Source organism: Leptinotarsa decemlineata, unplaced genomic scaffold (genome assembly GCF_025532065.1).
Source record: "Leptinotarsa decemlineata unplaced genomic scaffold, Ldec_3_MD MMD2_tig00002159_RagTag_RagTag, whole genome shotgun sequence".
NCBI lineage: Eukaryota > Metazoa > Arthropoda > Insecta > Coleoptera > Chrysomelidae > Leptinotarsa > Leptinotarsa decemlineata.
Window position 1 is genome coordinate 1174343 of NW_027412574.1, and position 27736 is coordinate 1202078.

Sequence of the window (27736 nt, forward strand, 5' to 3'; positions counted from 1 at the left end):
CCGAGGTGTCAAAATAGCGGTTTGGAATAGAAATATTGAATTGAGATATTCCACAAAATAGATTCGACTAATGTAGAAGCAGTAATCTAGAAACAGTGATATGCTTTCGATGCAAAAATAGTATGTTAGTCACTCCTTTTGATATTTAGAAACTAGAGAAATATCATTGGCGAATATCGAATCATCACATGAAAGAAATACCTTTTTTTCAAACAGCGGAGTTGAAAAAAAACATGTTTATTATATACATATGCCAATTTTCTGGTGTAGAAAATGTAACTAGCGTATTTTCATGCGAATGAAACATTTCAGAATTCACTATTTTTTGAAAAATTGTGCTGAGTTTGTTGAACCTATTTGTATGTTGAAAAATGAAAATATAAAAAGACGAATGAATTTTGGCTTTCTACCTGTCTATTGATAGAGTAAGATACAAACAGAAAAGGAAAAACTCATACTCAACAATAATTTTTTGTCAAAAATTGAATTATAGAGTTACATAGCCAAAAAGTTTTTTGAGAATTCAACGATATGAAAAAGTTCCTGATGAGAAAGTGAGGTCGACAACACTTCCTCTTACGAATATGCCATCTATGGGATCGACAGAGAGCTCAATCATCATATATTAAAGATGAATAAGGCTCCCTAAGGCGGTCTGTTGCAAAGCCAAACCGACTTCGACCGCCGACGAAATTCGTCATGTCTTTCACTGCAAAACAAATAGTTGAAAACCAGATCCCAAATACAAGACATTCATGATTCAACATCGGACAGCAATGTTTCGACCGCCATAGTAATGATAGGCTGTACCACAAATGCTTTGCTGGGGACTCAACCGAATCATAAATGCGTTGTGTTTGGAATCTGTTTACCAACTAGTTGCCTCTCAGTGAAAGCTGCAGTGAAAGACAGATGACAAATCTCGTCAACGATCGATGTCGCTTGACTTTCCAATGACCGCCTTGGGAAGCCTTGTTCATCTTCGATACACGACGATTCAGTTTTCTGTCAATTCCATAGATGGTGTATTCGTGAGTGAAGGTGTCGACCCTACTTACTCAGATTTGTCCTATAAGGACAGTTGAATCCAGCAACGCATTTGTGGTTCAGCCCAGCCCCACTGATGACAACTATAAAGAATCGAAACAGCGCTGTCTGGTGTCGAATCATAGATGATGAGAAGTTTATAACTAGTGTTTTTGCCCGAAACTTCAGAAAGTCCACCTAGAGATTGAAACTTGTATCTTGTAAGTAACATTTCATATGAATGATATTTCCTATATTATGTTTCATGGTCAAAATCGAAAGTAGTTATGTCGGATGATTTTTCCTTGATGTGTATTTAAAATACACTACTCCTGTGCCTGATGAACACATATTTGTGAAGAATTTTTATTCAAATATATTTTATACATTTATATATTGATAGAGGAGTAGAAAGTAAATAATGATTTTTTGCAAAAACTATTTTTTTTTTATTATTTCTACACTTTTTTCTCTTCAACGCTTATTCGAAAACGTTCAAAAGCTGATAAACTGTTAAACAGTTATTTGTTTTTGGTATATTTTTCGAAACCGGATAAAATTTATTGCTGATTCATTGAAGACATATAAGTGATTCAGAAGTACTCGTTTCAAATGGCATAATACATTCTTTCGACGTTATGGTATATTTTCATTGTTCAATGGTTCGCTAGTAACAGGACTGGAAAAATCACATCACAAGTGTGTCTCGTAAGCACAAGTGTCACGTTTTTTTCAAGTTTTTCAGATAGCATAGCATTGTGAGCACGAGAGTGGTTTGTGTCTTCACCAAACAGATGCATTTCTGTTCTATATTTATAACTATGGTTACTTTATAACTGAAATCTTTGTCATTCACTCGATTCAACAAAAAAATCTCTGAATTCTTTCTATAGTTTATTGATAAATAGCTATGTACATTGTCAAGTTGATATCTCCTAATGGTAGTATTGCGCTACTGGAGCAGAGTATGCTACTTTAGCGATAGCGGGTTGAGCATAGGCAAATGGAGCTGCGATTTTAGCAACTGGAGCTGCGTAGGCAACTGGAGCAGCAACTTTGGCAACAACAGCTTTCTGGACAAGGGGTTCTCTATTGACAACAGCGTTGAATCCGTGAATTGGGTCAGCAGTGTAATCAACTGTACGTTTGAAGCCATCAGCATCAATGAGGGAGTAGCTACCTTGGACTACGTCACCGTCACGGGATTCGTGCTGGCTTTTGCTGTCTCCGGTCAAACCATCTTGGATATCGTAGGCGTAATTGTACTGGGGATGAGGGTCGTATTCTTCAGAAACAACAGCTTTAGCTACTGGAGCGGCATAGGCCAAAGGAGCAGCTACCTTGGCAATGGGAGCAGCATATGATACGGGTGCAGAATAGGCAAGAGGTGCTGCTGGAATGATGCCAGCTTGGGCAGCAGCCAAACAGGTAGCGAAAGCGATGAGCTGCAAATGTTGGAAATTATGTTTTATTGATTCACATTCAGTTGTACACATTTTCAATGAATTCGAATAATTGAATTGAATCAAAATAATTCAGTTAGTACAAAATAAAATACAATACAATTAGAATTGAGTTCAAACACTTGAATGAATAGATATAAAACTCTACCAATATCATTCTCACGTTGGCATTCGTCTACTTTCATACGTATAGATAAAAATCAATCCACAGTTTTGAGGTGATGTTTCTGATATGCCCTTTTTGATATGTCATTGGGCGCTCTCAGCGATTAGAATTTTATCTCTTCAATCGTCGAAGAACGCCGTTTTTTCATAAATCTCTTGTTAACAGGAAAAAGTCGCAGGAAGCCAAATGTGGTAAATATGGTGGCTGAGGCACGATTACGATATTGTTTTTGCCAAATTATTACAAACAAGTAATGACGAGTGAGCAGGTACATTATCGTGATGCAAAAGTTATGATTTGTTTTTCCACAATACCAGAAATTTTCTTCGTATTGATATCTGCAAGTGGTGCATACCTTCAAGATAAAACTTTTTATTAACCTTACGGCCATGTGGCAAAAACTCCTAATGCACTACGCTACGGTAGGTAATCGAAAAAAACAAGTGATCAGAATCCTTGACATTTGATGGAACTCGGCATACTTTTTATGGTCTTGGCTCTCCTGGGTGCTTCCACTGGAACGCTATCATACCCATAAATCGATGATTCGTCACCAGTTATGACCCTGTTGAGCAAATTTGAATTCCTGAGTGATGCTCACGCGGCGGTTTTCTCAGTCAAAATTTAGCAATTTTGGAACGAACTTCACTGCCTACACTTCACACACTACATGTCCGAAATTTCCGGAAAATTGCATGGCATGAGCCAACCGATATGCCAATATCCTCATCAACGTCTATGTTAGTGATTCGACGATTCTCCTTAATAATTTTCTTTACTTTCTCATCATTTTCACCGGTTGTTGATGTGCTGGGGCGTCCGGGGCGAGCGTCGTAATTCAAATTTTCTCGATCTTCTGTGAACAGCTTGTACCACTTGAAAACATTTTTCTGAATCACCGCATGCCACTTTCAACATCTCAAGTATTTTTGAACACTGAATTCTATGTTTCACAAAAATCTGATGCAAATTCCTTGATCCATTTTTTTCGATAGTAGAAAATCGCCGAACACGCAAAACACTTATAACTTTAATGCCTCTCACCAACAAACTAAACATTTTAAACAGATGAAACTGTGAACATATGTTCAAGACGAGAATATCAACACAAAAAAATAAAAAAATCGTTAATCGAATGTACGCAGTCCGCGAAAGTTGAACATTCACAAAATTTTTTCAACAGACCTCGTATATAGGAATATTTAAAGTTATATGAAAATGATTAGTTCTTTTTGAAAAAGTTCAACTTGCAGACGATTGAAATTGTGAATGTGAGAAATGGATCTCATACCTTGAATGCCATTTTTATTGTGTGATTAACTAAACAGTTTCAGATAATGTGTGATTAATGATAACTCTCAAACACTTTATATACTTACCAAAAACTGCTCCACTTATTCAATATTTCATCATGAGCACTCCATGACCTTCGAAATAACACTGACTTCCCTCATATTATTTGGTATACAACTTTCATTTCTTCTACATTCATGCCACTTTTCAATGTGTAGGTATTTGCTGCAAAATGAGATTATCAGAAGCGACTTTGAATGTGAGGGCCAACCACTTTTTTGAAAATAATTATAATAATTTCAATAATGATTTCACTAGTTTCTTCGCATGAATTGATAGTACAATTGATGAACTATACTATTCAGATATTGATTTGTTCATATTTCTGCCTTTTTAGTTTCTCATTTATTCGTTCATCTTTCCGGAGAATACGAAGTGGTTGAAAAGTATTCAAAAAACACTTATTGTGAGATTTTCACCAAACAGTTTCACAAAAACGCAACACGTATTTCGCCATACATTGGCTTCTTAGTTTTTAATTCTTAGAGAATAATTTTAGTACACCGATGCTGCATTTTGCCTCTGCTCTATAATTACTCTAATCCTTAAATTTTATCTTGCCTCAATGAAGTGAGTGTCTGGAGAAGGATTGAGGTTCTAAAATGAAGATACAGAGCGTTCCAACGAAACGTTGACCTCCTATAAGTCTGAACACTTCGATTTTTATTTTTAAGGTAACTAATTCTGACATGGAAATCATACTCGAAACTTCACCCCCCTGCGGTCAGCAACTACCCTCCCTATTTTTTCATTGGCATTGAGGTCGAGTGATACATAATTAAAAAGGTATTTTGTTTCTCTATTACATTTTTTTTTTCGAAATTGTCTCATTTGTTATTGAGAAATTAAATTTTGAAGAAAAAACAACAAATTCGCTGCCGTTCATTTCAATGAGGAAATCAAATACAGTTAATATCATTGGAAACAAAATCAACGGATAAATTGTTCAAAATGACCTCCACCTAGTTCCATACAATGATACAGTCTACTCTCGAAAGCGTTCCGTACATTATTCAAGATTCCCGAACAATTCTCTGTCGCAGGTCTTCTAGATTTGTAGGCTTAGTAGAGTACACTTTTGATTTCAGGTATCCCCACAGAAATAAATCCATCGGTGTGAGATCAGGCGATCTAGCTAGCCACTCCACTGGACCCCGTCTTTCGATCCAACGCATTGGAAAACGTTCGTCCAAAAACTGTTTCACCCGAACATCACATGCTGCTGGAATGTTAGTTCGTTTTCTACTAAATTGTTATAATTTTCTAAAATTTGTGTAATTATAGGATCTACACAGTCTTCTAATAGATTTAAGTATGTGTCTTCATTGAGATTATCTTCAATGAAGAATGGTTCACCAATATGATTATCAAGAATGCCGGCCCAGACATTCAATTTTTGTGGAGTTTGTGAATGTGTTTCCATCATCAAAGGAGGATTCACATCGCTCTAGTAACGACAGTTATGTCTATTTACTTCACCATTCAACTTCAAGAACTTTCGTCTGAAAAACATGTATTGTATAATACATTTGGATGATACTCACAAAATTGAAATCGACGATCAGGGTCATCTTCGTTTAATTCCTGAACTAGCCGTATTTCGAAAGGATGGAATTTGTAGGCTTTCAAAATCCGAAAAACACTAGTAGCTGATACACCAGACGCTCTGACTACTTGTCTGATAGATTGTCGATTATCCATTTGTCTTAAAACTGCAACTTCAACTCCGTCATTTCTGACAAGACCGGATACTTCATGTTTTCTGTTGTGAACAAATCCTGAAGTTTGAAACTTATCCATTAACTGTTCAAACTCTTACAGCAGCTTTAGCACATTTATTATTTCGATAATAGATTGCAACAATTTCTATTCCTTCTTCAGTAGAATGAACCATGTTGGAACACAGTGAACAGAGATGACTGAATAATAATTCTTTGAAAAAGTGATAGTGGCAAACTATCTACTTTTTGTTCTGCAACAACTAGATTCAACAAAAACTACCAGTGCAGAAAAAACCAACAGTGTTGTCCATTTCAAAACGTTTACTACTAATTAAATGGATTCTACAAATCTAGAAGAACTGCGACAGAGAATTGTTCGGGAATGCCTGCTGACCGCAGGGGGGTGGAGATTTGGGTATGATTTCCATATCAGAATTGGTCCTCCTAGAAAAAAAAATTGGTGTTTTCTTCGAAATTTTCGATTACACGTCCGTTTCTGACTTACAGGGGGAGTCAAGTATTCTTTGGAACGTCTTGTAGATATACTTCAAATCTTAGCGAATTTGTTAGCGGCCTTCTTTTTTTTTACTTCTTTTCGATAATTGAACTGTGGCATGAGTCCATTATGTTTTTAAATTGATTTTTCTTCATGAAATAAGATTTACTTTCACATATATATACTCTGATGGATGTAGCCGTTACTACGTAGTAGGAGATCTTCATGAAAAATGAAAAATAAAACTTATTATGTTTTATACCACTTTTATTCGCAACTAACGTTACTGCAGTTTCGTCCTGTGAGGACATTTTCAAACTAATACGGTTCATTGTATTCGTTTGAAAATGTACTTGTGGGACGAACACTGTTGTAACACTTCAGAGGATACTGTTGTAACGCCCTTAGAGGACAAAATTGCAGTAAGGTCATTTTTCACAAACATTTACATTTATGAAAATGAGCTTATCTGTTTTCTATTTCTCTTTCATTGTATGAAATAATGCGATAAACTTCCGAAGAAAGGAAAAAAGTAATACTTCAATAAAAACTCACTAAAAAGATGTGTAGATTATGTACAATAGATATTTATCATGAGTGTTGAAAGTTAGGTTTTATTTTGTGAGTGAACGAACAAAATGAAACTTAATTTTATAGTATTTCCAATACCAATTGGATCAGCACAGAAAAGGAATTTAGTTACTTATTCTTAGAATCATAGCAATTGATCGCCCCATTAAAAAGTTATCTCTACTGAATTTTTCCACGATGGGTAATTATGAAAAACTTCAAAATTTAAGGTAGTTGATTTCCGAGTCGAGAACTCTAAAATACAATGAAAACACAAATAATCACACCGAATTCTCGTCAAACATATATTTACAAAATAATAGAGGCTAACAAAATTGCTATAAAAATCAAAATTCTTCTTCGCTATATTCGGATGAGGTGGAATCATCATCGGGTTGAATAACGATCGGATTTATGGAACTTTGCACATAATATTTGTTCTCTTCTTTTATAACGTGGGCCACACAGTTCTTCCACACATCACTATTACCTGAAGTAATAAGTACTGAAGAGCCTTAGGGCAAGTGTCTTAAGGCGAAACACGTGTATACCAGTTAGGGTGACAGTGTTCCATGTGAGTACAATTTATTACCATTCATTCAAAGTAGAACTCATGTGAATGATATCTGATTCTTATTCCTCCACGAATGTTCGATATACAAACTGAATAGAGAAAAGTATCTTCTGTATAATTCAGTGTTCATATAGAAGTATTTGTTTCGAAAGAATTTTTTCTTTCGTGTAATTCAATGTTTATATGAAAGTAGCTGTTTCAGGAGGACTCTCTTTCAGTTTGTGTCTGAAAGTTACTTCTTTGCATGATCTACACATCCATGTATAGAGTTACTTATTTTCAAATTGATTAATCCTTTCTTTCTTTGGAAGATTCTCTCATCCATTTTTTTTGTATCAGATGGAGTAGTAGAAAGCCAAAAACTTTCTTTCCCAAAAACTATTACCTATTTCATTCACCACTCGCCTTATATTGTCAAGCATTACAGCATTCAAAGTCGGTGACTGATTACATTTCCGCAAGCTTTCTTCCATTGTGGCCCAAACCATTTCAATTGTATTTATTTTTCGGTAATTACCTAGTAGAACCACTACCTGCAAATTAATTTGTCCGCTTTTCAATCTATTGTTGACAAATTAATTTGCAGGTAGTGGTTCCACTAGTTAATTACCGAAAAATCAATTATGATAATCATCATTTAACAAAAAAGTCCACATCGGACCAAAAAACTTTAGGTATATAAACAGCTAACCCTGTCTTTATATTCAGTATCAATTTGCTTCTCCTGAAGATGCTAACCTTGTTAGCGAAACGCGCGTCGAGTGCAAAAATATCAGTTTGGTGTTAGGGTAATTGATCTCTAGAAAAAGTTTTCAAAAATCGGTTTGCAAAACCACTCACTACCTCACCTAACCCCACGAACATACGGCACTGATGAAGAAATATTGTGAATTAGTATTCAACCAGTCCAGCTAGCCCAGCCTTTATTCCTCAACTACATTTGATAGCACGTTTACTATCTGGGCGACTAGGGGACACAGGCAAGAATTGTTTAAGGCAATGCAATACTTATGTATACATGCAATTGTTGTAATGTGACAATTCCTATGATCCAAGTGAATTCTCACCGAAGAACCATGAGTCATAAAAATAATGCATGTGTTCTATTGTCTGAAGGTGTTCAAATTATAATGAATGCATTCAATTGCCGCATTGCTACTTACAGGGCGGAGAGTTCGATTGTATCCACTGACTACATGTCTTTTTTTGATGAGATTTGGCAGAAGGTCATTGAATTACTGGAATCGGCCATCAGGATCCATAAAAGCATCAAAGTGAATATGAAAGTTTTTTGGGAATTATATTCTTCAGACTCAAGATTCGAGGGACACGAAATCATTTAATTCCCAAATTAAAATAGTGGACCAATCTTCTGATTTGAATGCCGTTTTTGATGGAGTCCGCGATGTTATTGTGGCTCAAACAACTGAATTCCAGGAACGTGACTCAGGTATTCATTTTTTAAAAATTTCAATAAGTTTGAATGGTAATATTTTTTTTTTTAAATCAGGTTGGACTTGTGAAAAAATAATGTTTCACGAAGTCAACATTATTGAATACAGTCCACTGGGAGGACGTTCATATGTGAAGCTGCCCGAATGCATTGAATGGAGGAAAGCTGTCGTGAATGTTCGTAACGAAGATCATTACTGTTTTGCTTGGGCTATAACATTAGCATTATATCTTGCAAATGGTAGAGTGTCTGATGTTACATCATATCCACATTTTTTCAATGTTTTAGATGTCACAGGTATGGATTTCCCGGTTAAAGTTAATAATAAGAGTATTGAAAGATTTGAAGATAGGAATGATATTCCAATTAATGTTTACGATTTAGAGAGTGAATTTGACAAGGGTGAAATGAAGTATGAAGTGATTAGTCTATTGCGATACTCCCAGAGAAGACTCCGGAGACATGTCAATTTGTTACTTATAACTGATGATTCCGGTAATAGTCACTACTGTTGAATCAAAGATCTTTCAAGATTAGTTTCTAGTCAACTATCAGCTCATGAACACAAAAAATATTTTTGTGATGGATTTTTCCAACGAGACTTTGCTTTCACGTCATAAGATGAATGATTTTAATTTCGTTAGTACTACAACACCAACCACCAACTTTAAGATCAATAAATATGGTATGATGGTTACGGAAAATAAATTAATGTTTGAAAACTTTGAGAGACAAATGAGGATACCATTTGTAGTATATGCTGATTTTGAATCAGTACTTGAAACGATTTACGTGAATGAGCCAAATCCCGAAAGTTCATAGAAGATTAAAACATTCAAACATGCCCCATATTCATTTTCTCATTTGATGAAATGTTCATATAATGATGATTTGTTAAAATTTGTTACATATAGGGGCGTAATGCTGCTCAGAAATTTGTGAGTAGCATTGAAGATGATCTGAAAAAGATATATCAAAATCATCTCAGATACCCTATACCAATGGATGCACAAACCCTCGAAGAAGAGGAACAATTTGCTGCAGCCAGAACTTGTGGTATATGTAATAAACCATTTATTGATGGTGAAGTCAAAGTTAGAGATCACTGTCATGTCACAGGGAAGAAAAGATCACATGCCGCTCATTCAAAATGTTATTTGAATTTCAAAATACCTAATATTGTACCTATTATTTTTCATAATTTAAGTGGTTAAGATTGCCATTTATTCATAAAAGGATTGTATAGGAACAAAGAAAAAGTTTATGTCATCCCACAAACAGAAGATTCACGAATCATCTCTTTACACACACCTATACCGATAAAGATGGTATGGTTAAGAGGAAATATCCCGAAATGAGATTTATTGATAGTTATAAATTTGTGACTAATTCATTGGAGAAGTTGGGTGCTAACTTGACCCCTGATCAATGTTTGGAGATGCACAAACATTTCCCACAAAGTGAGAAATTCAATTTGATGAGACAGAAAGGTGTCTTGAATTATCCATCACTTTCGACAAAAAATCAGTTTTATTTCAAACTCAGTTGTGAACATATATCAGAAAATGATTATGATAGGGCTAGAAATGTGTGGAATTTATTCAAGTGACAGAATTTGGGTTAATACTCTGATTTGTATTTGAAGTCGGATGTATTGCTATCATGTGATATTTTTGAAAACATTCGCCCCACAAATTTGGAGATATATAACTTAGACCCTTAGACTTATTACACTGCACCTGGATTATTTTGGGATGTTATATTGTAGTATGAGAATATTGAATTGGAATTACTAACTGACATTGAAATAATTCACTTTTTTCAAAAAGGTATTCGTGGTGGAATCAGTCAATGTAGTGAAAGGAAACATAAAGCAAACAATAAATTTTTACTAAACTATAATCCCAATGAACCTTCCACATTCATTATATATTTGGATGCTACAAATCTATATGGTCATAGTATGTCACAACCTTTACGAACAAGTGAATTTACATGGTTGACACCTAATGAAATTCTTAATCTTGATGTGATGAATGTGAGTGCTAATAGTCCGTATGGGTATGTGTTTAAACATTCTGATCTTCCATTTTTAGTCGAAAAATTAATACCACCTCGTACACAATCGAAAATTCCCAAATTAATTTCAAATTTGAATGATAAAAAAATATATATTGTTCGTTATGGAAATCTACAGCAAGCCATCAAAAATGGTTTGATTGTAATGAATATACATAGAGTTTTGTAATTCAAACAATCACGTTTGATGATACCCTATATAGATCTTAATACTGAAATGCATAATAGGTCTAACAACAAATCTTTTTATGATTTCTATAAACTAATGAATGATGCGGTATATGGAAAGACAATGGAGAATGTAGATAGACATAGACATACCTACTTTATTTGACTACGTTCATGTGAATTACATTTGTAGTAAGTCATATTACAGAAATTGGAAAAAAAATTGGTTTGAATATAATTGCATCTGTATGTAGGAAAAAAAAATCATCGAGTCAGTCAGAAACACTGAATATACATCATGGACCATCGAACTCAAGAAAACATCAATAACTTAAAAACGATTATAGATATAAAAAAAAAACTAAATATCTGAACATGCTCATGCGAATGGGGGGGGGGGGGGGTTTCTAGATATTCTGCAATAGTGTAGAAACTTGAGGTGATGAGGAACTGTTTCACCTTTTGATTGAAACAATTGGGGGACAAAGATTTAACTTCCCTTGGTAAGTGATTATGAAGAATTATATTGGAAGAGTTATTCATAGCTTTATTCAATCTATATCTTATAGGTATAATTTGATCTGCATGTCGAGTGTGGTATATATATATATATACATATATATATATATATATATATATATATATATATATATATATATATATATATATATAATAGAGAAAGGTTAATGCAGTCAAGCTGCTGGAAAATAATTCCATGACAATCAAAAAATAAATAGATAAGTACTTTTTGATCACTCCCATATTGATTTCAATTCAAGAGCCACCGGTAGACAGCTGTTTCAGCCTATTGGGCATCATCAGTACCAGGCAGGCGGTTCTCGATTGAAGACAAAATGAGAAAAAACCAAGAAAGTACTTGATAAAAATAGCTGCGTAAACGCAAGCGAAACATAAGTGGAACCACCTATTGGTGTGACACCCAAGTCAACTTGCCAAGTTTTTATGTCAGTGTTGGTGGTTTGACCAATCAACCGTCAACAAAAAATTTTTTTTTACAACTTTATAGAGAACTGTCAATTAATATGATATTAAATAAAAATCCCAATAATAATATTCAATTGTTTATAATCCGTTTTTTTTTATATATCTACTGTTCAAATTATTATTTAGGACATTTTTCTCTTTTCTAAAATCATAATCGACAGTTTTCTACAAAATAACAGAATAGAATTCATTAACAATTCCATCGTTCATAAACTTACTATTTGTTATAAACAAATTCTATTCTTAGCTCAATTTTTTTTAAAGTTATAAAAGTTACAAAAACAACCACGAGCATAAAAATGCCATAGACAATTTTTTCCATTATTCATTCAATTTTGAGAATACACTTGCTTTTAACTATTAGAGATACGACAATGAACATTCAGATAATTTTTATAGATAATTGAATTATCTTTCAAACGTCATCTTGCATATATTCTTTATTCATTGATAATTTGTTGTTTTAGGCATTTGTTTATGAAAATTAACTATTTCCTAGAGTTTTTTCAATTTTTCAGGCTTACAGCTCAGTAAATAATACGAATTCGGATATTAAATTTCAGAGCAATTCTGTTAAAGTATAAATCACAGTTGCAGTTGGTTATCTGTTCATTTATTCATTTTTTCATAAGCTATTGATGAATTTCGCTGAATTTTGGGAATTATTATATTCCCACCTAATTGCTTACTTCTATTTCACTGAATTCTAGTTTGTGATTGAAAAAATGCTTTAGATATGCAACAATTTCATTAAAAAATATAAGGACACGAGGTAAGAATAATATTGTTGAATAGATATGATATTTATATAACTGAAATCAGTTTATTCCTTTCAAATATAAAATTTTAATCGTAATATTACAATTAGCGGCGATAATATTCATTATTATTATATCATGAATAATGAAGCAGTCAATTTATTTTATTAATTTCGTCTTTTCCTTTGTTTTTTGGGTGGGAAGTTTTTGAATTATGTACTTGTAATATCTAGGTTTGAAAGTGAACGTGCTATTCTTTTTCCTTTGTTACTCGAGAGATTTTCGATTTTTTGCTCTTCTTTCTCTTCTGCTTCATCTTCTTCTTCTTGATCTCTAGATTCTTCCATTTCTTCTTCTTCTTCTCCTGTCTCATCTGGCTCCGTGTTTTCTACTGATTCGGAGTCTGAATCTGCTCCGAAGATTCCGTTATTAATTTTTTGATGAGTCGACTTCTTTCTATTTTGTTGATCAGTGACCATGCCGTATTCGAAATCCTCATCTCCATCATCAGAGTCATTATTTCCATCTTCATCTCGATAACAAAATCGGTCTGAAGTTCAATATCCGAATTCGCATTATTTACTGAGCTGTGAGCCTAAAAATTTGTAAAAAACCCGAGAAAATTTTAATAAACAAATGCCTAAAACAACAAATTACCAATTACTAAAAAATATATGCAAGATGATATTTGAAAGATAATTTAATTATGTACAACTTTCTATCTTTCTAACTTTTGCAGCACGTGTATTTTCAAAATTGAATAAATAATAGAAAAAAAATTACTTCGATATTTTCATGCTCTTAGTTGTTGCGAATTTGTTTATAACAAATTATTGAGTGATTAAACAATGGAATTGTTAATGGAATTTTTTTTTGTTATTTTGTAGAGAACTGTTAATTATGATTTTAGAAAAGAAAAAATGTCTTAACTAATACAGTAGACATATAAAAAACGATTAAAAACAATTGATATTATTATTGAGAAATTTTTTTTCAAATCATAATTGACAGTTTTCTATAAAGTTGAATTTTTTTTTCAATATTGAAATAGTTCATTTCTTTATAAAAGATTTATAAACAAATTATTTGTTTCAGTTTATAAATGTCTTTTATCGACATAAGAACGATTGAATAATGATAAATAAGGAAAAAAATAGCTTCTTCAAGCATAACTCAGTTATGCTTGCAGAAGCTATTGTATAGCGAAACACGTGTCGCGGTTTTTGTAAAACCCTTATAGTGAAAATCATAGAATAAACTCTATTGATTACTTTTATGCCTTTTATGCCTCTGAAATTATAACAAAAATGTTGCTGTCGGTTTTATGTATTTGGCATTGACTACTATAAATAGTCATTAGCTTCTACCTGGGAGCATCATGGCTATTTGTAGTTCCGCCAGCCATGTTACGTAAGAGAATCAATCCACCTTCAATTAAATAAATAATAAATGGAGGGAGAATATGGAAGCAATTATTCATTTAATAATTAATAACGAAGTTTGACTCCGTGATGATTGGCTATTGAAAGTATGGTTCGAATTCTCTGTCTATATACCGGGTAGCAAAGAAATCATATATAACATATGTGGCCATTTCTATCGAATATAGCATGACGTCACATACATAAATATTGTCAAACTTGATGTAGGATGCTAACGTCGAAGTTTGCTTGGTTTTTGAATAAAAGTTCTAAAATTGAAGTTTTTGATTCACCCACGTACTTTTTATCAATTTTGTTTATATCATTTATCTCGAAAATCTAAATAGAAATTAGTATTTTTTGAGCTTCGAGTTCGAAATGACTCTCTTAAACTACAAAAAAGTGTCGCAGAAAGTAATCTGTTTATTTTTCTCTGCCAGTGAAAAAGTGAAAGTATCAAAGCTCTCATTATGGGATGATAACTTGATAAAAATTACACTTTTCATCGGTACAGATAAATGGACAGCACAGTATCATTTTTTGTAGTAAAAGAGATACACTTCGATGTCGAAGTTCAGAAAATACCACTTCCTATTTAGATTTTTGAGATCAATGAAGTGAAAATTGGCATATAACAAAAGTCCCTGAAGAGTCGTGAAAAATTTCAATTGTTGACTTTTATTCAAGTTTCCCATTATATCGAGTTGTTTGACTTCATAGTATCGCCATATTCAAATAGAAATGGCCGCATGTGTTATATCGTTGAAAAAAGAATTTTATTTCTGATCAAATGGTTGAAAAAATATATAGAGTCCCATTGGACTCTGCTAGCTACAGAGTAGCTTCCAACCATTTGTAATTTTTTCGGGTATTTGATCCGTGTATGTGATATTATCTCTAATTTCTAATTTTAGAGATAATATCACATACACGGATCAAATACCCGAAAAACCAGTTCATCATATTCCTATCCGTGAAAACTTCAGATTTCATATATATATATATATATATATATATATATATATATATATATATATATATATATATATATATATATATATACCGGGTGTCCCACATTTTATGTGACAGGCAATATCTGGTTTGTTGAAGGAGATACACAAAAATGTTTCTTACAAAAGTTTCAGGAGTTCATGAGAGCTATATTTTGATAGAATTTTTAAATATACAGGGTGTTTGGTGTAGGTGCTACAGACCAAAATTCAATTTTTTAAAATAGAACGCCCTGTATATCATTACATATGGGGATATGATATCATCTCATGTTTGGTTTTTGAAATTCGGTTACTCAAAATATAGCTCTCATGAACTCCTAAAACTTTTGTATGAAACATTTTTGTGTATCTCCTTCAACAAACCAGATATTGCCTGTCACATAAAATGTGGGACACCCGGTATATATGAGGAGGCTAATGTCATAATACCGTATTTTTGGAAAAGTGGCCTACAATAACAGATAACAGAATTGATGTTAGACTCGTTACACATTGGCAAAATATAAAGAAAAATATAGGTGCCAGCACTCTCATATCCAGACCAAATTTCAAAAATTGTTCAATTTTCACAGATAATTTCGTTGCCATTCAATTCGTTGAAGTTAAAGTCCATTACGATAAACCATTATATTTGGGATTTTCTATATTAGAATTATCTAAAACAGTCATGTATGACTTTTTCTATTGATGCATCAAACAACACTTTGGTGAAAATGTCTCTTTACTTTACTCAGATACCGACTCGCTCATTCTGAAAGTAAATACAGAAAATTTTTATGAATTCATGAAAACTAACATAAGTAGGTTTGATACATCCAATTACAGTATAGTTAACCAATTCAATATTCCAGTAACAAGTTCAGACTTGGGTAACTTCAAAGACGAATTTCCGAATGATCCATTCATGAGCTTTTATGATACAGGTGCAAAAGCGTATTATGTGAAATCTGTTGATGGTGAATTCAAGAAAGCTAAAGGGGTTAAATGATCGGTTATAAAGAATGAATTGACATGCGAATATTACCAAAAAATCATCGAACATGGTGGTATGATATTTAGAAAGATGAATTCATTCAAAAGCGTGTTGCATGATATGTATACTGAATTGAAGAATAAAGTTGCATTATCATACCACGACGATAAACTAATTATCATTCCGAATACTACCCACACTCTTCTTTGGGGTCACAATGATATTGAAATTTATCAAAACGATCCGAATGATAGCATCCGTTGGATAACTAATATTATTCAACAATCACAAACTCAGGAGAGTCCACTGGATCAACTAATTAATTTATTGTCTGCCGAGATCATTGACTGAAATACCATTCAATGTCTTCAAAACCGGAAAATTCAATATTGATGTTCATATAGGTATTCATAAATAAATAATAATGTATAGCAAACTGTAATGTGATATTAATTTTTTATCGACCTTTTTTTTTGGTATTTGTTACCTTCCACAATCTGAAAAATATGAAAATTATAATAGAGAAATTTATACATGTGTATAAAGTTCTCCATTATAATTTTTATATTTTCCAGATTGTGGAAGGTAACTTTATACAAGTGTATAAAGTTCTCCATTATAATTTTTATATTTTTCAGATTGTGGAAGGTAACAAATACCCAAAAAAAGGTCGATAAAAAACTTTTTTTTCCTCCACAAAAAATGACTTTCGTTGAATATGTGATATTAATGTATTGTGTATGTACATGTATTACTTTTATGAATATAAAAATGATAAAAAAAATTATTTGTTTCATTTCTATTTTCCTAACCAATTACTGCAAAATATATAGCATTATGTAAATGAAAGAAATATCAGTTTGGAAAGAATCATCGTAGGGTGCACAATGTCTAAAACAATAGATAAGTTTGGTAGAAAAAGAAAATGGGGTGGTAATGTCATTCGAGGTCTTCCCGGTAATGAATTTAAATTCACAAAAGATGGTCATTAATGACATGCAGAGAAAAATATTGAAAAATACAAGCGAACCGATTGACAAGAATGATTGTGTAACTGTATCATATCTTGAGGGGGAAATTAATGGAACAAAGGATGTCATACTTCTAGCCCTACAAGCTGCAATACAATCGACGAAAGATTGGATTGTTGCTCGCGATGCACGCCAAGCATTCGACGATAAAATTGCAGAGGCTCGGATAACCTTGGCTCGTAAATATGATAATCTTAAAAATGATGTAGAAATAAAAATTTCTGACATAACAGCATCTACAATGAAAAAATATGACGCTTTGGAACAGAGAGTTGTAGTTTTGGAGAAAAAACATAAACTCAGTTCATAAGGTGGACCATTACTGGGGTATCCAGAAATGGACAATAATCCAAATGTTAGAATAATTGAGCCAAAACCAAAACCAACAGATGACGTATTAATTGAACGAACATGGTGAATGTATTTCACGCGCGAAGCGCGCGCTTTTTCCGGGGGCCGCGCGCGTCGCCCCCTCCCCACCCTGAACTCCCACCACTCGCGCATGCACGCCTATACCCCAAGGAAAGCGAGCCTCAACATTCAGTACGACGAGTCAACTCATCCATAGCAGTCCAGTCCAGTCCACTCAACAACTGAATTTTGAGTAAGTTAACAATGTAATTTTTTATATCAACTAACTTTGTATCATTTTACATTTTCAGAATGGAATCCTACACTCAGGAGGTGAACAACGCTGTGACATCGATCATGCCGGTTGTCATTCAGGAGAAGGTAGCAGCTTCGAGTGGTGTGCGGCGACCACGCAGCCCTGACTTATTCGCCGAAGAAGACAGGGTTGTAAAAAAAGTCAGTCGACAACCTGCAGCAAGGATTGGTCCTATTGAAAAGTACAGAAGTACTTGCAATAAGACTAATCCTTATGCAGGTAGTTGGATGACCGCTCGTAAGAGCTTAAGACCCTCCACACCGCCCGCAGATGAAAACTTTCCTACAGAGGTGCAGGGAAGCAGAACATGCTTCCCGATCTAGTGAGGCCGCGTTGGTTAGCATGAGCCGCCAAAAGGCCGAAATTGTTAACCGACGGAGCAAAATAGAAAAAGAAATGGCCTAACTAGATTGGAAGTATGCATCTCCGGAGGAAAGGTGTAAAGCAGAGACCTCTTCGATAAAGCGGTACAAAAAGTTAGAGACAATTATGAACACATTTTTCGTAGATTAATTATAAATAAAAGATTAGTTCTAGGTTAATTAGGAATATTCAATTATGGTAGTTTTAAATTTAAATTTGTACTTTTAGAAAAAATAAATAAAAAAAGTAAAATAAAGGGTGTACATTGTTTTGGTTTGGTACACATTGAAAAATGCGATGTTTGGGGCATTGTTCTTCGTTTCGTCTTATTATCATTTTTTTATTTCAATTCCAAGCTCTTCTAAACAAATATCTCTCAACAATTTTTGTGTTCTCTAGTCTCTTGTGAATAATCTCTCGAGAAGAAAATAAAAAAAGACATGTTTCATAATGAAATCAACAAATATAATTTCATATAATTCATATTGTATTTTATCCATTCAATTATCTCTTTCATTGAATATGGCTTAAGTCATTTTGCAATTCACCCCCACTTCATCCCCACTCTTCTCCACTCCTCCTCGACTCCCTTTCAAAAGTATAAAAGTAGGAATTATCTGATGGAATATTCAGTTGATCAGCTGACTTCAATATGAAACCAGATTCAACCACAAAGCCATACGGATTCCCAGAGCCTCAGATAGATGACAACATGTCCGTCCAAGAAGGTTGGGTTCACTCCACCATGGCACCTCACCAGATTGAATACGAATACATGACGCATGACTATAGAGTGCAGGTGTTGCACGTTATCGGCACCGACGAAGCGGACCACTCCGATGGCGAGTACCCGGATCCTAACGGATAGTGGGATCCTGATTATTTGGATGATGACCCACTGCCCTGGGTAGATGATGATGAGGAGTCCTTTCGACCAGCCAGTTCCTGATCGCCGACCACTTTCTCTTATCTCCCCAATCCTCATCGAGGATAGTACTCCACCATCTCCTATCCTGTTTGATGAGGTCCTCAATTCTGATGAAGACATGTAATCGTTTCCTCATTTCTGCCACCCTTAATCCTTTCCTTCCTCGGAGTACACACTTTTTGGTTGGTTTACACGAGGCCCTGCGAGGTTGGGGCAGTGTCTTCCTCCCTCTCCCTTATTAGTTTTTCATAATAATCACTCAGAATTTCTCATAATAATCACTCACTCACATAATAATCACTCACATAATAATCACACTGAATTGTTCTACATTTACACTTTACCCCCTCCATTTTTTTTCAATATAAATATAGCATCAATCCCAGTTCTACATTATTCTTACACAATGTCAAGTGCTGATTCCACAACCGAACCGAGGAGTGTACCAGAGTATTCTATGTCGAGTACAGGACCCATCCAGGTACATGAAATAGATTCAACGTTCGATCATTTCAGTACAACCTTCGCACAATTTCTGCAACGCATCTATGATCTACCTGATGATTTCCCGGAACGCAAAGAAGAAGGTATGCAAGAGAAAGTAGATGCAGAATTAGAGATAGGTGTCGACGAGTTAGACGATCTAGAGGATAACGAGCTAGATGATTATGCAGATGATGTCATTAGTATATCGTCTGATTCAGATGATTATGAGGACGACATCATCAGTATATCATTAGATACAGATGATTCGGATGACTACACCATCATTATTGTTTCTGTTGATCACTCGGGTGAAGTTTGTTAGGGGTCTCTCGCAAGCATCGCACCAATTCTGTCCCAGTTCGATCATAGAAATTGAGTGATGTTGAGCAATCGAAGAACGATTCTCAAACCACCATCACCTTGAGATGAATCAGCTACAACCCCTTAATCATCGCCGTCACTATCCACGACCATATCACGCTCCATAATGTTACCATCTTCGTCGCTTTCGTTAGCCTCGTTTTCATCTTCGTCGCTTTCTTTAGCCTCGTTTTCATCTCCGTCGACTCTATGGTCAATTTCCTCTTCATCGACTCCAACATCTTCTTCACTATCACTTCCTCTAGCGGAACGTTGTCATCCTCATCATCTGACTCGCCTATCCAATTATTTGCATCAACAGCAGATATTATAGTTAATGCAGCAACAATTTTTTCAGTATTCATCTTGACGTTTTCTCACAGTTGAAGAGTGAATGAATGAACTTCAGGATAGCAAGTCGACTTATATGATTGTATAGGTAGTGGTAGTGGTACGACTCCCACTTATCACTCGTTTAGGGTGGGAGAGAAGGATATACGATCTCAAAACATAAGATGGTATGATGAAGTCATGCTTGTGAGAAGGAGAAGTTCTCCCACTATACTTTCATATGGTGTTAATTTGTATAAATAGAGAATGTCGGTATAGTAGAGAGCAGTTAGAGTGTCTCTAAGCCATCTCTTAATATTTCTAATCGAATTAGTGAAATGCAGTTTCCAAAAGAGTGGAATGAAAAACCAAAAGTGTGCCAAATAAGTAGCCCTAAGGAAACAATTAATCCATGCACTGGTATGTGCAATGATTGTGTGTTGCGGATTCAGCTATCGCCTCCATCTCATCCACCGAAGCGAACACAATCAGAATATCGTCAACCACAGTCACAGTGCCTGAAGTGTTCCGAATGCAACACAAAGTATTTCTCTTAAATAACAAAGATCGTCACATGCGTGAACAGTTTAGTGAAAGAGCGCATGTGCCAGTTGATGAAAGAGCGCATGCGCTAGTTTATTTTATTCTTTAAAAGGTAAAGTATCAGTAACATCATCTTTCCTATTCACATTCTATTGCTATCACATATCATTCCTCAGACCTAAATAATCATTTGCCGCTATTGATTGCTGAAGATGGTTCACCACTTGTTGATATCGATCACAGTGATTCTAAAAATATTCCAGTATTACATTTATCGAGTCAAGAGTCGATAAATGATTTTGATATTAACGACTTCGTTAACTTTGCAGATGTGCCGGAAAGAATTGAGCAAATTGATGTTGAAAATCCAATCGTTTTGCAATTATCACCACTCAAATACCCTTCCTCTTGGTGTTGATAAGAAATCTAGAACAATCAAGAGGAAAGTTACTAATGCATCTTCATCGATTGTCACTGACTTCAAAGAAAAGGAACAATCGAAAAGTGTTGTGCGAGAGAAAAAATTCACAACGAAAAGTAACAGATCGAAGAAAAAGACAGAAGGTGTACCTCAAGAAATGAAGGGTGATTTGAAAGCTGTATCGCTATCTTCTTTCAGTTCACACATCGGTTTGGAGATATGAAAAAGAAAGCAAAATGCCGCCTTGTGAAGGCACAGGTGGCTATTGCTGAACACGAAAAGAGTGAGCGGGCAATTAATGTTAATAAGGAAACTCTCCAAGCATTAGATGCAAAAATTGCATTAGCAAAGGTTGAATTGATTAAAATGTGTGACGATGCAGATGAACTCCGTTCAAAAATTGTGGAAGATAACCAATTGACTCAACGTTCGAGAATGCGAGCTCAGGCAGAGCTTGAGGAGCCGACTCAACTTTATGAGACAGCATTATCAGTTAGAGATAATTGTCGAAAAGAGTTGGAGAGTGCATTTCAAAGTGACAGCGATTAGTTTTGGGAATGGTAATGTGTTTTCAATATCGTTAGTTGAAAAATATAAGCGGGAACGGAGTAAACAAATAATTTGGTTTGGTAAACACAGAACGTTGAATTTCTAGATTTCACATTAATCAAATATTTCGCCAAAACACCTTCACGACTTTCATTGATATTAGGCGAGGATTCAAGACCAGAGGAATCTATGTGGGACGTTGATGTTGTTTCGAATAGAGTTGTTCTCATATCGTCTTAAAGTGTGCTCGTGTCACTATTCACAGATCATACACTACCAAAAGATTGTTTCTTTCCTATTGGAGTGCTCATGGGATAATTTGAAGTAGATTGAACATTTCCATGGTTTGACGATAACACTGATGCATTTCCATGGTTTGTCGATAACACTGATGATTTCGAAGAAGCGTTTGATGATTAAATATTCAATGGTTTCGTTATGGGTTCATACAATTTTTCGAATTACGTACGATATTCAATATAATCATTCTTGATAGAGTTGAATTTCTGCTTGACAGCTTCTGTTGTCTCAACTAGCTGACGTTTCAAATTCATTTCATTGTATTTATTTTCACAATCTTTTTTTGTATCCATATTGCCTTTTTTAAATTATAGCTTAATTCGCTGATGAAGTGACCTCTACAATATTCAGTGATCGAATAAATTTGAATAACAAGATCAAGGATATATAAGATTATTGGATCCTTCGCGATATCTACCTTCATCTACTTTTCTGTCCTTATCAACGACTAGAAATCCATATTGGTCCTCCCAGCATTTAACACATATCAATTGGAATTGCTTGAATGTTACATCGGGTGATACATGATCCGAATAAATGTGGTGTAAATTCGTCTCATCTTGTTTGAACATTATGATGAAATTGGTATTGTCACGCACTAATTGTTTGAGTACCCGTGAATATGTCTGTGCGAGATAAAAACAATCAACATCCTTATGACGTCCCATATATAAATATGATCTAATGATATCCTGCTTTTCACATATCACATCAAAGAAAATGAAAACAAAATTAGGCTTAGCATCGAAGGGTTCCACTATTTCTGCATTATTGCTGAACGTATAAAAACCTAATCCTTTTATAGGTTCCAAAACATTTTGCAAGTACTGATATTTAGGTTGATTGAGTGATTTCGAATAGAGATACACATTTCTAAATGTCAGTCCTTGTGGATGTGTTAATAGCGATATCATTGCATTCGTCTTGCCACAATTTGAAGGTCCTATAATGAGTCCTCGAACTGATGATGGAAGTAGTGGACCATGTCTGAATACTCTTTTTCCATTCAATCCACACCCAAATTTCTCATCAAGATTATCTACAGCAAACTTTTCTTTCTGTTTTACAATGCGCATCGTACCGTGGTTGGAGACTATATAAATGTTATTAGCTTATTCATTTCAATGTGTACCATAAAACGATACGGACTTATTGAAAGTGATCGTAAAATTAAAAGAGGTTGTCGTTTTGTTAATTATTTAATAAACAAACTTCCTTTCGAATTACATATACCCGGGGTTGTTAATACTGTGGACCAGGTACAAAATTGAAACAACATTTAGCTCGCAACGATCTTGGTATCAATAAATTAGATATTGAATGCAAAAAACACGATATTCAATATTCTAAGCATCCATCCGATCTTGCAGCAAAGAACTTGAATACAGCGCTTGGAATAGGGTTGAATCGAAGAACGCGAGTATTGGGGAAAGAGCAGCTGCATTACTCGTCACCAACATTATGAAAGCAAAAAGACATATGGGCATGGGCTGTAGCACCAATAAGAAAAAACTAAGAGGAAACAAACGAAGAAAAATAAAATTAGAAAAGTTGCATTTGGTGCTGAGATAGTTCATAAAGTGCGAAATGTATTGAAGAAAGCTGGCGGAGATCAATTTGTGACGAATGATAGCAAAAAAGCTATCACTGTGGCATTGCAGGCGGCAAGTAAATACCTCAAAGCTGCCGGTAGAAAGAAGAAAATCCGCATACCACGTATAATTCCTGTTTCCAAGATCGGTGATTTTTTGCCATTGATACCAATTTTTGCTGGACTATCCGCACTAGGCAGTTTGGCGGGAGCCGCTGTTGGTATTACCAAGACCGTGAATTCAGCAAAAGCCAGCAGAGCGGCTTTAATGGAAGCCAATCGCCACAATGAAACCTTGGAGGCTGTAGCATTTGGCAAACGCGAAAGTGGAATATACCTCAAACCGTACCGTAAAGGTTCAGGACTATATTTAAAACCATACAAACCCACAAACAAAACAAAAAACTAATTGAACCCCTACCTCTGAGGTCTCTCACAGATCTCGATCTCAGTTAATATGCACAAAAAATGAAAATTCCACATGTTGTGGTGTTTTTATGCATGACAGATTACCATCTTCAGATCCAAGACAAAACGAGACAGCTATTGTCAATTTAGATGGAATAAGTGGACCAGGAACACATTGGGTTATATATAAAAAATGTGGGAAAGAAGTTGCATATTTTGATAGTTTTGGAGATCTACGCCCACCATTGGAATTGACTCGATTCTTTCGAAAATGTTCGAATGTAAAAATCAAATATAACTATGATCGTCAGCAGAAATTCAATACAGTTCTCTGTGCTCACTTGTACTTACAGTTTCTCTCTGAATAATTTTCCAAATGAAAATGGATACAACACCAAAACTGGATCGGGAGGCTCTCAAGGGAATGGGGTTTTAACTTAGGATGTTTTCAAAATATGGTACCTTGAAAAAAATTGATGAAGTGATGATTGCAAATATGCCCAAGGAAGTGATACTTGCATTTGTTGCACATGAGATTGCATATGTTTGGGAAAAGTCACCCAAACATCTACAAGATGACTTCGACATAATGAAATATAGATATTGTTACGAACACCACCCCGATGGAAATTAAGATTCGGATGTGACTGATAGTCCTATACCTCGAAAATCTGTATATTGTATTTGTAATATAGAGGATATGAATATCGGTCTCATTTAAAATGATATTTATTACAATGCAACACCTTCGAAAAAGTGTAAATTGTCTCGAATGTAAGCTTCAAGCTGTCGGGACAAGGGTCTTGAGTGCGGATATTTTCCACCTATTGAATTAGATAGGAACAGCCGTTATGGATTAAGACTTTTGGGATTCTATGGATGCAATACAATCACTAATATAACTGAAGCTGATAATTTGGCGAGTTTCAGAATCAGTAATGACAACTCATCGATACTCCAAAAGTACACAATTGAAATTCCATGTGGTGCTTACGAAATAGAAGAGATCAATGCCGTCATACAGAAACAAATTATGTTCAGGTTGTTTCACGATAAAAAACCAATTGATATCGTTGCAAATGACATTTTCTATCTACACACCAATAATAATACATTCAAGTGTGAAATGCGATCCAAATATGAAATTGATCTGACACATCCAAATTCTATAGCAGAAATGATGGGGTTCGCTCATGCATATTTCCACCAAATCAGATACATGAATCCTCATTACCAATAAACATTACAACTGTGAGACTTATCCGCTTAGATTGCAATATAATATCTGGTTCATATATGAATGGTGAAGAATCCCACATTCTTTTCTCATTCGATATTGATGTTGAACCTGGATACAATCTTACTAAAGAACCACACAGTAGTATATATATGCCTGTCAGTCCAGAAAGTAGTCAATTGATTCACAACATTACAGTGCGTATTTTGAATGAAAAAAATAACCTTATTGATTTTGGAAGTGAAGAAGAGATTTTCATTATTTTGGAATTGAAAAAAATCGAATAACTATTGTTATGGGTTCCATTTATAATAGACAAATTCGTATTGGAAAATTCCAAACCAAAACGAGCTGCACCATCAAAAAGAAAAGTGTGCATAAAAAGAAGCTCATTCCACAAGTCTATGTCAAACAGTCAGCACATAAGGCTGTCTGTGAGTGATCTAACATTTTTGAAATCGATTGGATTGAAAGTGAAAAAATAACAATGGAGCTCGAAACAAACAGTGAAAAGTTGAATATATTCGATGGACCAGTGTTCAATCATTCTCTCATAAGTTTAAATTAGCACACATATAAGCCCTATGGATCACCTCCATTCAGAAAATGAAATTAGAATTGCTATCAATAATCAAGATGTTATACTAGATATTGCCGAGAGCTTCATTTACATAGAAGGTAAATTCAGCCCCAAAGACGAAGCGAAAACATGCTATCTCTCGAATAATGCAATTGCATTTCTCTTTGATGAAATTCGTTACGAAATGGGTGGTGAAAAAGTGGCTGTTGTTAGAAAACCGGGATAACCATGATATGAATGCAAAAATCAAGTTGGCTTATTGTATGTGGACCTCTACGAACTACCATCATTACGTGGGACTTCTTCAGACGTATGGGCCTTCAAAACAGCTAACGTTCTGGAAACTCCTACTTTTGTCATCATAGCATTCGAAAGTACTACCACATTTGAAGATAGAACATAGGATATTACAAAATTCACAACTGCTGATATCAATAGTATTCGAGTATACTTGAATTCTGAAGTTTATCCATATGAGTGTAGGAATTTGAATTTCGATAGAAAACTTTATGCTCTTGCTTATTATGCTTTTGAGAGTTTCAACGAAGTTATTATGATGGAGATATGAGTGAACCTCTGATGGACATTAGACAATTCAAAGAGAATCCACTATTCATCATCGATTGTTCCCATCAACCAAATGCAACAAAATTATCAACTATTGATATAAAGAATGAGTTTGAGACGAGGAAGACCAAGTTTCCAGACAACACTAAAGTATATGCATTAATTTTGCATGATACAGTTTTAACATACAATGCATGGATGGTTCAGTTCACAGCAGATATTGACACTCTTTAAATTATTGATACTATTTCATTCTCCCACTCTATTATGTACTGTTTCATAATTTATTTTTTTGTTCATTTGTAACTGACTTATATCTTGTATTGTAATTTTGTCCTAATTCATATATATATATATATATATATATATATATATATATATATATATATATATATATATATATATATATATATATATATCATATTTATTGTTTTGTAATCATTTTCAATTGTATATAATTGGATTTGAATAAATAAAACATGAAAATAATACAAAGTATTTTATTTGACATTATTGATGATTTACAGGAACATACAGACTATATAAAATAACATCTCTCTTATAGTGATCATTTTCGCGACCATCTTCAATTTCCTTTCGATTTTCATCATTCAATTCAAAGTGATGAATAATACATTCTGGCAAGTATGGTTGGAGACTATACAGGAATCTTCTCAGGTTCAGTTCAATCATAACCTCACAAAGTTGACACAATTCCAATTTATTATTCAAAAATTGGTACAAACTTCTGCACCATTCTGATAGTTCTGAGCATCACGAAGGCATAATTCGATTTGTTTTTCATCATATTATACACTCATATCATAAATGCTTGCATGTTCGTCTCTATCACCCAACACCTTCTATTCACCCGACAAATGTTGAACCGATGATTTGACATCTACAAAATCGATCCAATCTTGACCTGCATACTGCATCCACTTCATAACTTGTAGTTATGAAGTGAGTGTATTCAACTATGTAAGTAATGTTTATATTTCCATATAATTATCATCTGAATCATCTAATATATGAATATTATTAAAACAAAAATAAATTCATTATAAATAATTACTATTATTATTCAATCATATTGAATTTGACTAGAGATCGCGTTTTCATGCCTGCAAAACTTT

The 27736-nt window shown here is 34.3% G+C and overlaps 2 protein-coding genes across 8 annotated transcripts in view; both read left to right on the forward strand.

The window, feature by feature from the left end:
- The window catches only part of dlg1 (MAGUK family member discs large 1), an 889881-nt gene that overhangs the window by 160858 nt on the left and 701287 nt on the right, over nt 1-27736 (forward strand). The window lies entirely within an intron of this gene.
- Nucleotides 1884-27736, forward strand: part of LOC141482969 (uncharacterized) — a 46292-nt gene continuing 20439 nt past the window's right edge. The window contains exons 1-2 of the mRNA XM_074177026.1: nt 1884-2288; nt 2708-2712. Of these exons, the coding sequence (XP_074033127.1) occupies nt 1965-2288; nt 2708-2712 (329 nt within the window). The 5' untranslated portion in view covers nt 1884-1964. The remainder of the gene's footprint in view (nt 2289-2707; nt 2713-27736) is intronic.